General features: G+C 63.4%; 1 protein-coding gene across 1 annotated transcript in view; it reads right to left on the bottom strand.

Moving 5' to 3' along the window:
* LOC119100340 (dystrophin) overlaps nt 1–6,240 on the bottom strand; it is a 113,950-nt gene extending 107,710 nt beyond the window's left edge. Inside the window, exons 1-6 of the mRNA XM_037223443.1 lie at nt 6,229–6,240; nt 5,368–5,502; nt 4,931–5,122; nt 3,672–3,815; nt 3,093–3,262; nt 1,685–1,864 (exon numbers count right to left, since the gene is read on the bottom strand). Coding sequence (XP_037079338.1) covers nt 1,685–1,864; nt 3,093–3,262; nt 3,672–3,815; nt 4,931–5,122; nt 5,368–5,502; nt 6,229–6,240 — 833 coding nt within the window. The remainder of the gene's footprint in view (nt 1–1,684; nt 1,865–3,092; nt 3,263–3,671; nt 3,816–4,930; nt 5,123–5,367; nt 5,503–6,228) is intronic.
* Nucleotides 6,241–14,908: the final 8,668 nt, after the last annotated feature.

Below are 14,908 nucleotides of genomic sequence, written 5' to 3'. Positions count from 1 at the left end.
GTGATATAGCTGTGAGGAGAAATATATGTGATCAAAGCCATGCTGAGTGCACTTATTTCATTCCGACGGAAACTGCACGGCCACTTCCCGCTGCTCTGCTCATCAGACCACGCGTCAGAACGATGCAGGCAAGCGATGTCGCTTTACAGAAGACGGCTGGTCACGTGGGTTCCGAAGGATTCCTGCGAAAGACCAGCACCAGCCTTCCCACGCTGCCATTGGTTACTCGATTTCGATCAGTTCAAATGCGGACCGGAAATCGAAGTTCACGGCCCTGTGCCTCATCAGCGGCGACGCCAGCCATGTACGCGGTAAGTTACACGAAGTTGCCAGCTTTACCGGGGATCGCTGTCACGATGATGAAGGGATCAGCAGCAGGATGAAAGATCCGCAGCTGACCTTCTCAAGCGTTCGGCGCCAAAGCCCCTGGCGTCCTCCCTCCTGACTTGCGGCTGACGGGCTCTTCCGGGGCCGTTGGGGGCGACACAATCCTCCACCCGTCCACAGAGGACCGCTCCAGGTCAGCCCCGGCCCGCCACCCGCCTCCCTGATGGGGCCGCTGGGGGCGACACTCCCCATCCCCCCCCCCCCGACGTCCCCAGGGAACTGCCTCCGGCCAGCTCCGGTCCGCCGCCCGCCTCCCCCCTGAGGTCACTGGAGGCAACCCCCACCCCCACCCACCCGCCGTCCTCGGAGAACCGCTCCCGGCCAGACCCGGCCCGCCGCCCGCCACCAATAACCGTTCAATGACGGAAACACTTATCGGCGGACGGTCCTAATGGCGCCGCCGCACACTTCTCGGAAGCATTCGAACGGGGACGCGGCGCCGCGCCGTTCGGCCGACTAATTTTCGCGCCACGCTCGCCGTTTTGGGCCGCCTTCCGCGCGTTGACAAAGCCCAGGCCGTCGCCGTCGTCGGCTGAAAACGGCCGCCCCATGTGGCGGGAGCGGCCGCCCGGCGACCGAGACGGGCTGCCATCGGCCCGAGAGCGGCCTGAGCGCGAGGCGGGGGTGCCGGTGGCGTCCAGCGCAGACGAACAGACAAGCGCGGGATTTCGGCGCGGAATTACATTGCTGAAGGTTATGTCTCGCCACATATCGCACCATGGGGCAACAGCTGCAAACGGTGCAAAGCGGCAGATGGGTGCTCTTCGACGACGTAAAAACGGAGTACGTACAAGCAATCAATTTCCAAATACCAGACGTAAGACGTGCGGGGGTTCGTGAAGCTATGCATTTCCGCGTCAGCTCCGTGATAATGTGAGGGTCCGACCAGATACAAAATGCTAACACGGCCTTCGGCTGCGACCGCATTAGACTGGCAGGTTAGCCACCATCGAAATCGGCCCACCCGAGCTCGGAAGTCAAAACCTAATCAGACCGGACTGAACCTGCTGGCAGGTCAGCCACCATCGAACTGGCCGAGCTCGGAAGTCAAACCCTAATCAGACCGGACTGAACCTGATCACAGAAAATTCGTAGACGGCCACATTTACACAGCTGGAAACGAGCCCAATGAAAAACATAATCGGCCCGAGGATCGACTGCACAGCCTAAGGTATGTATCCCATCCCGACGGACCGGCGGACCACAGTCGGCCTGGCAGCTTGCCGTCGGCCAGCAGGCTCCCCGCCCGAGCGTCGGCCACCGGCTCCGGCCCCAGCCCGGTCCCGGGCGCACTCACTTGTGCTTGACGGTGACCTGTTTCTCGAGCTCTTTCTGACAGGCGCGCAGCTGCGGCAGCTGGGCGGTGCCAAGCCGGCGCGTCTCAGTGATGCGCGCCTCGGCCGTCACCAGCCACTGGCCGAACTCGTGCATGTTCTCCTGCAGCGCGCGCCACGTGTCGCGGCACCGGCACCAGTTGCTGCGGGGTCAGAGGAGTCAGACGCAGAGTCACAGGGGTCAGACGCGGAGTCAGAGGAGTCAGGCGCGGAGTCAGAGACGCCGGATCAGACGCTGCGTAGTCAGAGGAGTCAGGCGCAGAGTCATAGGTATCGGCACCAGTTGCTGCAGCGGACGCCGGCATCAGAATCAGAGTCGGTGCCCGGTCAGACAACCCAATATCGCAGAAAACGCGCCACTGATCCGCCACACGGCGCTGCTGGCCGCCTGAGAGAGCCGAGGCCTGGCTGAGTATCAGCCCACCAGCGCCACCTATGCGACAATGGTAATGGGGGGCAACATCTACCGCTAGAGGTTCCACACTGAGTGAGCTAGGAGATTGCGACTGTCATGCTCGCCCTACCCCGTGGCGCTACTGGTGGCCCTGATGAAACTCTGACTGTATGCCCACCTGTGACACTCCTGGTAGCCCTGCTGCAGCTGTGACTGTATGCCCACCTGTGACGCTCCTGGTAGCCCTGCTGCAGCTGTGACCGTCTGCCCACCTGTGACACTCCTGGTAGCCCTGCTGCAGCTGTGACCGTCTGCCCACCTGTGACGCTCCTGGTAGCCCTGCTGCAGCTGTGACCGTCTGCCCGCCTGTGACGCTCCTGGTAGTCCTGCTGCAGCTGTGACCGTCTGCCCACCTGTGACGCTCCTGGTAGTCCTGCTGCAGCTGTGACTGTCTGCCCACCTGTGACACTCCTGGTAGCCCTGCTGCAGCCGTGACCGTATGCCCACCTGTGACGCTCCTGGTAGCCCTGCTGCAGCTGTGACCGTCTGCCCACCTGTGACGCTCCTGGTAGTCCTGCTGCAGCTGTGACTGTCTGCCCACCTGTGACACTCCTGGTAGCCCTGCTGCAGCCGTGACCGTATGCCCACCTGTGACGCTCCTGGTAGCCCTGCTGCAGCTGTGACCGTATGCCCACCTGTGACACTCCTGGTAGCCCTGCTGCAGCTGTGACCGTCTGCCCACCTGTGACGCTCCTGGTAGCCCTGCTGCAGCTGTGACCGTCTGCCCACCTGTGACGCTCCTGGTAGTCCTGCTGCAGCTGTGACCGTATGCCCACCTGTGACGCCCCTGGTAGCCCTGCTGCAGCTGTGACCGTCTGCCCACCTGTGACGCTCCTGGTAGCCCTGCTGCAGCTGTGACCGTCTGCCCACCTGTGACGCTCCTGGTAGCCCTGCTGCAGCTGTGACCGTCTGCCCACCTGTGACGCTCCTGGTAGCCCTGCTGCAGCTGGCGCCAGTCGTCGCGCAGCTTGTCGGCCGCCCGCTGCGCCATCTGCCGCTGCGCCGTGTCAGCGGAGGTCAGCGATGCCAGGTCCGTCAGCTGCTCGTCCACGCGCGGCTCCAGCGCGTCCATCGCCCCGCGGATGCTCTGTCAAAGACGCGCGTCTCGCGTCACAAGCGGCCGCCGTCCATCGGCAGGGTGACCACAGCTGTGTAGGCGCTCAGTAATGACTCGTAACGCTTACATAGTGGCCAACGCTAGCAGGCCACGATGTTGCGCGCCAGCTGTTCTGAGCGAAGGCCGTTATCACGCGTATGCGCAGCTACGGACGTCGTCAGCAAATCGGACGCCGAGACGAGGCGCCACCGAACCCAGGTGGCGGTTAGTTGTCAATGCCGGAGACATTCCTTGCTCTGCACAGAGCGCGCCGGCTGTGATGATGATGATGATGATGATTTGGGCTTTGAGGCGCACCGACAGCTGGGTGTCAGCGGACCTCGGAGTCCGGCGGCGGGCGGCGGGCGGCGGGCGGCGGGCGGCGCCGGACCGGCCGTACCTTGAGCGCCTCCTCGCGGGCGTTGAACCGCTCGTACTGCCGGACGCCGATGGGGGCCGAGGCCAGCTGGCGCTGCACGGTGGCCACCGCCTCGCGGACCGCACTGACGCGGCCGGCGAACGCCGCCGCCGGCGACAGCGCCGCCTGCGGACGGAGGTCCGCTGGTGACGCAGGCTCAGGGGGCACCGGTCACGAGGGCCGCACAGGGGCCAGGGCCACAGGCCGGGCTAATGATCGGCGGTCCTGGCCAGGCAAGGGTTGGCAGGAGGCACGCTGCCTGCTGGCGAAGGTACCGCCTGTGAGAAGCGTGGCGCAAGCGTCATCCAAGGGTCAGGACGCACAGGTGACAAGACTGACACCGGGATCAGGAGGCACCGCCACCAACGCGACAGTGCGCGTGTTGCCCCGGGGCGCAGGCGTCGCAGCAAGCGCCGGGTCATGAGACACTGTCACGCTCACGGGTCGCCACCAGGGCTACCAGCAGGGTCACAAAGAAGCGGGTAAGTGACGGCGTCCGTTCACGCATGCTTGCCAAGACTGACGCCGCGTGCCACGGATACCCGGCGACACAGGGGCACGCGCGAGTGGGGCGGAAGACATACCGCGAGGACGGCCGGAGGCTCGCAGACACACAGACACGCCCGAAATACGCCAGGGGACAGCGCGGAGCGACCCGAAATATCACATCAGGCCATACGGCACGAGAGCGGCCAGACACCCGGGAACACGCGACGAGGGCCGTGGCATTTGCCGACACTCCCGGCGCACCAGAGCCCCAGACACATTGCACACTCAATCTCTGAGCGTTGGACAGCCCACTGGAATACGAAGGCAACAAGGTCGAAGCACAGCAGGGCCTCGTGTGTGCTTCCCAGCGAGTGAGACGCAGTCGGCACTGAAGGCGGAGCGTCTTGTTTCCCAGACACTGGGTACATGAGTGCCCGTTAGCCGGCCACTGGGTACATGAGCGCCCGTTAGACGGCCATTAGGTACATAAGCACCCCGTTAGCCGGCCACTGGGTACATACATGCCCCGTTAGCCGGCCACTCGGTACATGCGTGCCCCGTTAGCCGACGACAGCGCATCACAGGGCTCAGATCGTCGCAACAGTTCCGGACTCCGCTACAGCGTCGATGGCCTTCCAGGCACGGCCGCCGAGCAGCACATGCATCTGGTCGGACGCCAGCGCCGTTCGCGGCTGCCAGAGGAGCTCCGCCTGCCTGCCGTGCCCGCGCGCGGTGCGACAGCCGACACTCACCTGGCCGTCGATCGCCTTCGCCTCCATGACCTTCTGGTACTGCTTGCAGCGGTCCTGCGCGGCCTTCCAGCGCTGGCTGAGGTCGTCCAGGATGGTGGCCAGCTTGTCGCGGTCCTGGCCCGTCAGGTCGGCCGCCTCCCAGCGCACCGACTCCAGCTCCACACCGCGCTCGCCGATCTCCTCCTGCAGCGCCTGCGCCGCGCGCACGTCACACGTTAAGCCACGTCACGTCACGTCACGTCACGTCACGTCACGACTGCGCTCGGCGGCGCAGTCGCCCGGCGCGGCCGGAGCTGATCGGCGGCGGCGTTCGGCTCGTTTAGCGCGCGCTTTCTGGTGGAGACGGAGCGAGTGCGGACGCCTGGTGAGAGCGAGAGACAGAGGGGGCGGAGAGAGCGAGGACGCCTGGTGAGAGTGAGAGACAGAGGACGACGTGCCTTTTGCTGCGCCAGGTCGTTGTTGGCCGCCTCCAGACGCGCGTTGACCTGCAGCAGCCAGCGCTCGATGTCCTCCAGCTGCTGCTTGCAGTGTCGACTGATCGAGTCCAGACGCTGGTAGGTCAGGCGCCGCACCTGAAACCACAGCGGCAAAGGTCACGACTCGCCGGCGGCGGCGCAGGGTCACCAGACGGCGCCAGGCGCCGGTGTCGGGGCCAGGAGCGGGCCGCAGCGGTGCACGGCTCTGCGCTGCGCACATGGGAGGGTGCTGAGTACATGCGGCGACCGCCAGAACTATGACACGTGGTAGCACGTCTTGTGGGGTTATTGCCGGGAGCACATCTTGTGGGGTTATTGCCAGCATACACTAGCTGAGACACACCAGTCCAGAAAACGAACCGAGATTAAGTTCACCCAGCACCAACTGTCATATGGCTGTCTTCCCAGAGATCAGCAGTCAGCACAACCTTATGACACCGGCGAGGCTTCCAGGTCACCGAACGGCAAGGCTGCGGCAATGGGTCGACAGCGGTCGTAAGACGTCCTCACCCGGCGTCACGGGAGGCCAAAGGTCCCCACCATATATTAGAGGAAGCACACGTCACCACACGGCATCAGTGGGGCTCACACGTCACCACAGGCGCCAGTGAAGCTCACGCGTCACCACATGGCACCAGTGGGGCTCACACGTTACCACACGGCACCAGTGGGGCTCACGCGTCACCACACGGCATCAGTGGGGCTCACACGTCACCACAAGGCATCAGCGGAGCTCACGCGTCACCACACGGCGCCAGTGGGGCTCACACGTCACCACACGGCACCACACGGCACCAGTGGGGCTCACGCGTCACGACCGACCCGCGCCGGCATCGGTGGCCGCGGGGGCCGCGGCGCGTGGCTCGCACCGTCGCCGTGGCGGTCGGTGTGTCGCGTCGCGTCGCGCCGGCCGGCGTCCGGCCGACATCGACGGTTAGCGCTCCATCAGGCGCGGACGTTGCATCGGCGCGCCGGGCGCGGCGGCGTCGCGCGGAATCCGGCGGCCCGTGCCAGCCGGTCGCCTGACGGACGACGGAAGGCCGACCGATGACCGGCCGCCGCCCCGGTCCGGCGGCCGGCCCCGCCGGCTGCCGAGGCAGGCCCGGCCGAGATCGGCGGCGACTGGGCAGGCCCGGCGGCAACGGCGGCAACGGTGGCAACTGCCGCCGCGGAAGTGGACTGCTGAAGCAGGGCCGGCCGAGATCGGCGGCGCCTGGGCAAGTCCGGCGGCAACGGCGGCAACGGTGGCAACTGCCGCCGCGGAAGTGGACTGCCGAAGCAGGGCCGGCCGAGATCGGCGGCGCCTGGGCAGGCCCGGCGGCAACGGTGACAACCGCCGCCGCGGACGCGGACGCGGACGCTGAAGGCGAGCCTGACGATGCGCGGGTGAGGGATTTCAGCGAGTCCAGCTTGCGGAGATGACCAGTGGCAACGGTGACAAGAGGCAATAACGGAGAAGTTCAAAGAGCCAGCGACCGTGACGTAGCCTTCAAGCACCTTTGGCTGCGGGGAGGGAGTCCATAATGAGTGTGATGTTAAAATCAATGCAGAGCAATGGGGCCAAATAAAGAACTTCCGGCAGCAGGCTTGTCTGACGGGCTTCTATTTGGGCGACATCAAACAGAAGCCAGCGAAAGTAAGAACTCCCGGAGGACCCTGCAGAGGGGACCTCTATCGATACTTTAACACGGCTGTGAAAATCCGTTGACTGTGCTCGGCCGGCAATGTAAGTGCGCCAACTCCGGTCAGGTCCCGTCAGACGCGCGGAGGACGGCCGCAGGCCGCGGACCTGCCGCTCCAGACAGCTCCGGTCAGGTCCCGACAGACGCGCGGAGGACGGCCGCAGGCCGCGGACCTGCCGCTCCAGACAGCTCCGGTCAGGGTCCCGACAGACGCGCGGAGGACGGGCCGCAGGCCGCGGACCTGCCGCTCCAGACAGCTCCGGTCAGGTCCCGTCAGACGCGCAGAGGAGGGCCGCAGGCCGCGGACCTGCCGCTCCAAACAGCTCCGGTCAGGTTCCGTCAGACGCGCAGAGGAGGGCCGCAGGCCGCGGACCTGCCGCTCCAGACAGCTCCGGTCTGCCGTCGAGCTCGGCCGGATCACGCGGGCGACGCCGTACGTCCGAAGGCCGGCCAGACCCTCGCACACCCCTCTCAGCCAGTCGCCTCCGCTACGACGCCTCGGTTTTCTCTCCGCCTGTGGGAGGCGTTCGATGGCGGGCACCGGATGCGGCGGCGGGACGGACCAGTCGGCCTCGGTGCAGCCGCCAGCACTCGCCTGGACGGCGTCGGAAGGCTGGGGACGGCCAGAGACGCTGTCCGCTCCTTGGGTACGGTGCCAGACCGGTGGAGCCAAGAAACGTCCTCCACTTCCCCGAGCAGCGACGGACGGGCGCGGGCTAGGGAGAGCCTGTCGCTGCCCCGAGCGGCGATGGAAGGGTGCGGACTAGCGAGAGCCCACCGCTGCCCCGAGCGGCGACGGACGGGTGAGGACTAGAGAGACCGTCGCTGCCCCGAGCGGCGACGGACGGGCGGGGCTAGAGAGAGACCGTCGCTGCCCCGAGCGGCGACGGACGGCCGGGACTAGAGAGATCGTCGCTGCCCCGAGCGGCGACGGACGGGCGGGGCTAGAGAGAGGCCGTCGCTGCCCCGAGCGGCGACGGACGGCCGGGACTAGAGAGACCGTCGCTGCCCCGAGCGGCGACGGACGGGCGGGGGCGGGCGGCGCCGCTATTTACGGCTCGCCGGCCGCTGACTCAGCGGCGCCTCTGTCACCGGCCCGGTAATTGTACCGGGCCGAGACTCCCGGCGGCAAACAGCCCGTCCGTCAGAGGCGGCCGCGGCGCCGGCGACCGAAACACGCCAGCTGAACGGCCAGCAGCGCGGCACAGCAGGCGAGGCCGCGCGCGCGCGTCCCATTACAACACTAACACAGCGGGTGCTGTCCGCCTCGCTGCCTTTCATTGCAGCGGGGCGATACGCGGCACGTACGTGCGCTGAGCGCGGTGATTTGGGGCGCAATCAACAACGGCTGCAGCTCGGTAACAGCTTTCGAATCGGTCCCAATGTCTGGTCCACAGCCACAGGGGAACGGCCGACAGCCGTCACCGATAGGCCTCTGATCACTACTGGAGCCACCTCGCACATCCGTGATTCGTGAAACCACCGCCGGAAGGGAGGTGTTCCGCCCGGTGTGGTCCCACCCCGACTCCGGGCCTGTGCTCCTGCTTCCTTTCTGGACGCGTCGGTCATGATCCCACTGCCGCAAGAGGCCGCCCGTTCGGATATCATACACAGCTTTTGCCGGTGCAAGGTGCAGAGCTCTTCCGACCGAACGTGGAGGAAGGTCAACTAACACCATGAGCCACACGGCTGTTCGGTGCCTTATGATTATTATGTTGTTCACTTGAGGCAAGCGGTTGCTAACTTAACTCAACAAGATCGTCGAAATAGCTCGGAAAGTGTGAAATTATCCTGAATGTGTTGCGGTGCATGCCTCAGGATGATCAATGGCACCCATCCCGCAAGCGATATGCTCAAGAGAGGCACCACCTTGCTGAATCCGTTTCCGATCACAAGGACATTCAAAGCGCACCGAAAATACAAGATATTTCATTCTTAATGTAACCAGACATAAGCCATAGCTTTGATGTTTAAGTTCCCCTAAACAATTTAGGAACGGGGTTCGCGTCAGTTCCATAAAACGGTCGGCAGCCGAAAATGAGCGAGGGTGTTGAAATTCAGATCGGATATTTTGGGCCGAAATAAGCAAACTTGCTACCCTCGTATACAGATTTCTTCTGCCGGTTGATCACTAGGGCAGGGAATGTTAATAAATGAATCAGGCACCCCACGCCGAGAGGGCGCGGAAGTTGCAAGAGTTCATCCACCTCCCAGTGATACACGCAGGCATGCTTGAAACTACGGTATCCACGCGGGGATTTCCAGAAAGGAACGAATTAGGACGAATAGACAACAGACTAGCAGCATCAGTATACTTAAGATTCCTTAAAAAACCATGTCAGAAGAGTGGACCACCAAACAAATGAAAGCCTTATCCGATAGACGTCCTGCAACTACCCATTGCAACATTGAAGGACCAAGCTAGGATTGCAGTCAGGCTTTGGAACTGGAGCGCCTGACTGACCTCATGTTCAGACTGAACCAGACTGTCCAACGCTTTTCTATTGTGGTACGCTGACGTAATGTTTCTGATGTTAGAAACGTTGATGCAGATGTTCCAAGTGTTCTTTCCCATCACAGGAAATCCCCTGGAGTATCCTATGAACGGCCCTAGATTTCTAGTCCCTGTACAAAGTATTGGCGGATATTGACGCAAATCTTGGCGATTAATGATACCCGTATTAATTTCAGTAAAATGGCGTGTAGTCAGTGTAGTTCGGTTTAAGGGGGTCGGCTGACGCAAACGACATTACTCAAGGCTCGATCCGTACTGCCGAATGGTCTACTTATCACCTTACATTGACAACGTGCATATGTTGCGGGGAGCGAAGCTTCTATCACGCGCGCCGTATTGCAACTTGCAAGCGCGACGAAGCTGTTCGCACAAACTGATAATCCGTGTTGTTGAGGGCTGTCAATATCCATTATAGGTTATTTACACATGCGTTACACATTCGCATGCCAATATCCTCGGGTAATGTCGCACTGGGCAGAACAGACCGCTTCAATTTAAGTTGTGTGCTATTTACAGCAAAACAAGCGCACCTGTTTTGGGCCAATATATCTCCGCAGTTTTCCGTGACGGCGACATTTTTTCTTCAAAAGGTCCAAACCTCAACTTGGCCGTATTTCTAGGAGCAGCGTCCGCGGTAAGCAGTACTAGTTGTGTGAGCCCTGACCATACGGCCCGATGGTGAAATTCCGGGTTAATGGTAACATGTCGCGTCGAAAGCTTAACGCATCAGACTTAACTTCCAGCGTAAAGATCACGCGTACAGCATGACCCCTTCCATGCAACCCCGCACGATGGGACCACGTCCGTTGCAGTGCCTAAGAAACCGAAAGGGGCCGTTGAGCCCCATAGCGGAACAGACAGCGTGGGGGGGGGGGGGATCGTGAGCAGTAAGTGCTCAGTGTTTGTCAGCAATATATGAGGGGGTGAGAGTTGTTTGACAGTAGTTGCGGTGGTGAGCGATCGTGAACATTGCGTACCGAGTGACTAGATCATCACTTTGATATTAGGTCGAGATACACTTTAAATGTAATTTAGTTTTTTGTAAAAATTCCGACGACTGAAAAGGGCCCAGGTTCGAGAGCGACGGCAGCTGCAGTGGCGGGCGTTCATCAGCACTGGCCACGATGGCGGGTCCGGTCGGGTGACGTGACCCCCGGCGGAACTACCCCGCAGCCCCGGGCGGCGCTCGCTGCCCGGGCCCGGTGACCTGACGGGTGACCCCGAGGCGGGGTCACGGCCAGTGATCCCCGGGCTGCCACTGCCGGCTGACAGACAGCGGCAGTCCCGCCCGGCCTGCCGGCGGCAGGTCAGCTGCCCGGTGGCGCGTGCTCACCGTGAGAGCGCCAGCGGCATCAGTCCGCCGCCGCCGCGCGGAGCAGACACCGCCAGCGAGCTCGTGGCCGGGACAGAGGTGCCCGGATCAGGATCAGCGGAGGATACCAGCTGTCCGGCAGCGTAATGGGCAGAGTAATACGCCCGCCACCAACGGAACTCCGCTGATACAGCCCCAGTCAGGCCGGCCAGCAACACGAGACGTCCGGAGACGGACAGAGACAGGGCGGCGTTGACCAGAACCACGCTAAACCGCCGCCCGTCGCGCCCGGGCAAACGCCCTTCAGTCAGGGACCCGCCGCCTCTTGAGCTTATGATGCACCTGGCAAAAATAACCCGCAGATCACAAGACAACAGCATCTGCCAAACATCATGTGGCATGATAAAAGAGGAAAACAAAGAGTCGGTGACACCACAGACACTGAGTGTGATCCAGGTTGTGCCCGGCTGCTCCTGGACTCCGGCAAGCGTCTGCGCCGCATGACAGTCTCGCCAGAAGCCGGTCGAGCAGACGGCTGACGACATAACGACCGCCCAATGCTATGGCAACACACTGGTCCACGACTGAGACATCACCCACGGCGCACAGCGTGCTACACCATCTGCCAGCCGGCTTCCCGTGTTAATCGCCCAAGGCGGCTCTAAACCGTTTTTACGACGCCGGGACAGAAGCCGCCCCGCTGCCAGAACAGCTCCACCTGGCAAACACCGCAAAGTCGGATGATCCCCGAGTCAGAAAAGTCGTGTCGTGTGTCCCGCACGCTCCAAGTGACTCCTCCCAGCTGGCGGCGATCGCGCCTGGTCCCGTCACAGGCCGCCAGCAGGTGAGCCATCCCACAGGCGGCCGAGAGCCGCTCCAACTACGTCCGACTTCAAAGGTCAACCATAACTGAGCCTCCCGCGAGACTTCAACGACGTCAGCAGCGAAAATCGGACGGGAGATGAAGACTACGCAAGCCGTAACGGCCTTTTTGCCATGACCATGCTGGACGCCAACGCTGTCTGACCTAAGCTTCGCCTACAGCCGTTACAGATAAGGCACCGAGCCCTGTCTCGATCAGCTCGACCCGCAGACGAGCGGCCAATGGGAGGCAGTCTTGCTGTGACGTCAGACCAAGCATCATCGCGGCAGCCGTCCAGGACAAGGCAAACGTTTTCATTGCCACTATTGACAAATTTTTGCTGCTCAATCTTCAGCAAGCTTTTCCAAAACCGCGGCAGGCTCTACTGCACTAACTCCTTCGATGCAATGCAATTACGCCAACATCTCGAATATTATCCGCAAAAAGGACAGGTTCAGGGGTTTGATGTCAGCATTACGCCAGGTATGCATGTCGCTGTCGCGCAACCTTCGTCGCGTCCCTAGGGATGTTACTCCTGTGCTTCTCCCCATCCCTGGAGCATGCTATACCACCCGGTTCAAACAAAATGTCAGCGAACTATGCGTTATCATCGTTCAGAATTTACGGAAATGTAGCTTGCATACGCTCCAAAGGACAGGAACACAAGTCAAATGCATCTATATGTGATTGGTTTCGCATATTGCTAGAAAGAAACTCCAAACCAACAGCGCTCCGTTCTGCGGACGAAAATGCTGGCGGGAGGTTATACCGAGGGGTCGCGAATATATCTGACCACAGACATTATCCACAGTCTACGATTGCCCGACAGACATCCATGCCCACTCACAACACACGCTCTAGCTTCGAAGGATGTAACAGTGAAATAAAAACGATCACATAACGTACCAGTTAAGCTAGAATTATGTCGTCTTAGTTCCCAAACATCACACATTCCTCCCTTTAAATCCAGGCGCGTGTTGAGATGAGACCAATACGTTCGAACATGGCTATGCCGGGGGCCGCTGGGAGCAGGAACAGCACAAATCCCTCGCAGCCAGACAGCGTCCGCACCTCGCACTCCGCGTGATGGATGACGAGTCTGCAGCGTGCTAAGTGACAGGGGCGGGCCGCGCCGAGTGACAAGACGGCGCCGCGCCGAGTGACGGCCTCGGAGCGCCGGCCGAGCCCGTGCCAGCCGGCCTCGTCACGCATGCCGTGCTGCCATGGTGCCATCATGCGCGTGTGCTCCCCGGCGGCCGGCGACACCCGACGCGGCGGCGCCCGCGGAGGTGGCGAGCACGCCCGCGGGCGGCGCGCTCCCCGCCGGGTGGCAGGGCGCCGCCACACTGCGGCGCTCTACATGCTCTCGAACGGTACACGCACGCTGGCTACCCGTGCAGGTGCAACACGAGGTCCACCATCAAAACACACGGGTGGACACGCTCCGACGGGTGCTGAACGAGACACGGCAACGGACACTCACAACGTGCACGGGCGACACAACCCAGTCACCCACATTCCGACAGGCACCCACGCAGGCAGACACGCACGCACACAGAGACAGGCACACGCACACAGACGAACGGACTCCTACTTTGGCTGCAGGTCTATGAAGTCGACATTGAGCACGATGCCAGCCGGCTTGGGGCCGTCGCCGGCGCCGGCGGGCCGCATGGCCTCCTCGCTCCGCCGGTCCGGGCCCTGCACACGCCGCGACGAACAGGGGCACACACGGCCTCCGGTTAGAGCAGCGCCGGCGCGCGGCACCTCCGGCGCCCGGCGGCGGCGCTGGCAGCCGGCACACGCACTAGGCGAGCGGCGCGCGCGCGCGAGCGAGCCGGTCGGGCGCGCGCGGCGACAGCAGGACAGCGGCCGTCAATCGTCGGCGGCCGTCGGCGTCGGCGCGTCCACGCAGCGCCGCGCCCGCCGCCAGGAATAGTCGGGCCGGCGGCGGCGGCGCGACCGACGCGGCGACGACACATCGCGGCCGGCGGCGTCATAAACAAGCGGCCGCCGCCAAACGCGCCGGCGGCCGCGCGCTGGCCAGGGGCGCCGCCGCCGGCCACCGGCCACGGTCAGGCCGGAGGCCGGGCGCTGGCTAGGGGCGCCGCCGCCGGCCACCGGCCACGGTCAGGCCGGAGGCCGGGCGCTGGTTAGGGGCGCCGCCGCCGGCCACCGGCCACGGTCAGGCCGGCGGCCGGGCGCTGGCCAGGGGCGCCGCCGCCGGCCACCGGCCACGGTCACGCGGGAGGCCGGGCGCTGGCCAGGGGCGCCGCCGCCGGCCACCGGCCACGGTCACGTGGGAGGCCGGGCGCGGGGCCGGCTGATACCAGCCAGACCGGCCGCCGTGGCCGGTGGCCGGGCCACGGGCCCAGCCATAGGCTAGCGTCGTGGTCAGTCCCTCACTCCAGCTGCCGCGCAATGGAAACAGCTTGCTAAGTGCCGGTACTTGGGAGGGTGGACATTCCGCGTGGCATCCAAACCACCTCAAGATGCTCCGCCAGACCGACGGGGAGAAAGGTGCTTAAGATGACCAAAACCGGTCGGACGTGGCAGAACACTGCACTTGAAGCCTTACTCGACAGCAGAGATACGGACAGCACTCCGTCACCCCAACTGTGTGCACATTGGACTTGGCGGCACAGGAGGGCTGAAGACACACGCCCACTCCACGGCAGATCAGGCCTGCTCTGTGGCGCGGTGGTGAAGGTGCAGCCGGCCGGCTCGGTCGGCTCGGTTCACTGTGTTCCGATCTACCCCATACCGTGTCGAACCTGCCCTGTCATGCCCTAGCCTAGCTAGCCTAGCCTAGCCTAGCCTAGCCTAGCTAGCCTGCTTTTTCCTGCCCGCCCTAGCCTAGCCTAGCCTAGCCTGCTTTGTCCTGCCTGCCCTAGCCTAGCCTAGCATAGCCTGCCCTGCTCCCCTGCCCTGCCCTGCCTGCCTGCCCTGCCCTGCCCTGCTTGCCTTCCTGCCTTGCCCTGCCTTGCCTGCCCTGCCCCTGCCCTGCCCGCCCTGCCCTGCCCTGCCCTGCCTGCCCTGCCGCCTGCCCTGCCCTGCTGCCCTGCCCTGCCCTGCCCTGCCCGCACCTGATCTCACCTGACCAGGCCCACCCCACGACCCCACGCAAGTGT

This window comes from Pollicipes pollicipes, unplaced genomic scaffold, assembly GCF_011947565.3.
Source record: "Pollicipes pollicipes isolate AB1234 unplaced genomic scaffold, Ppol_2.1 Scaffold_4881;HRSCAF=5763_pilon_pilon_pilon, whole genome shotgun sequence".
Classification (NCBI taxonomy): domain Eukaryota; kingdom Metazoa; phylum Arthropoda; class Thecostraca; order Pollicipedomorpha; family Pollicipedidae; genus Pollicipes; species Pollicipes pollicipes.
The sequence above is the reverse complement of the archived record's forward strand: the minus strand, read 5'-3'. Positions and strand labels throughout refer to the sequence as shown.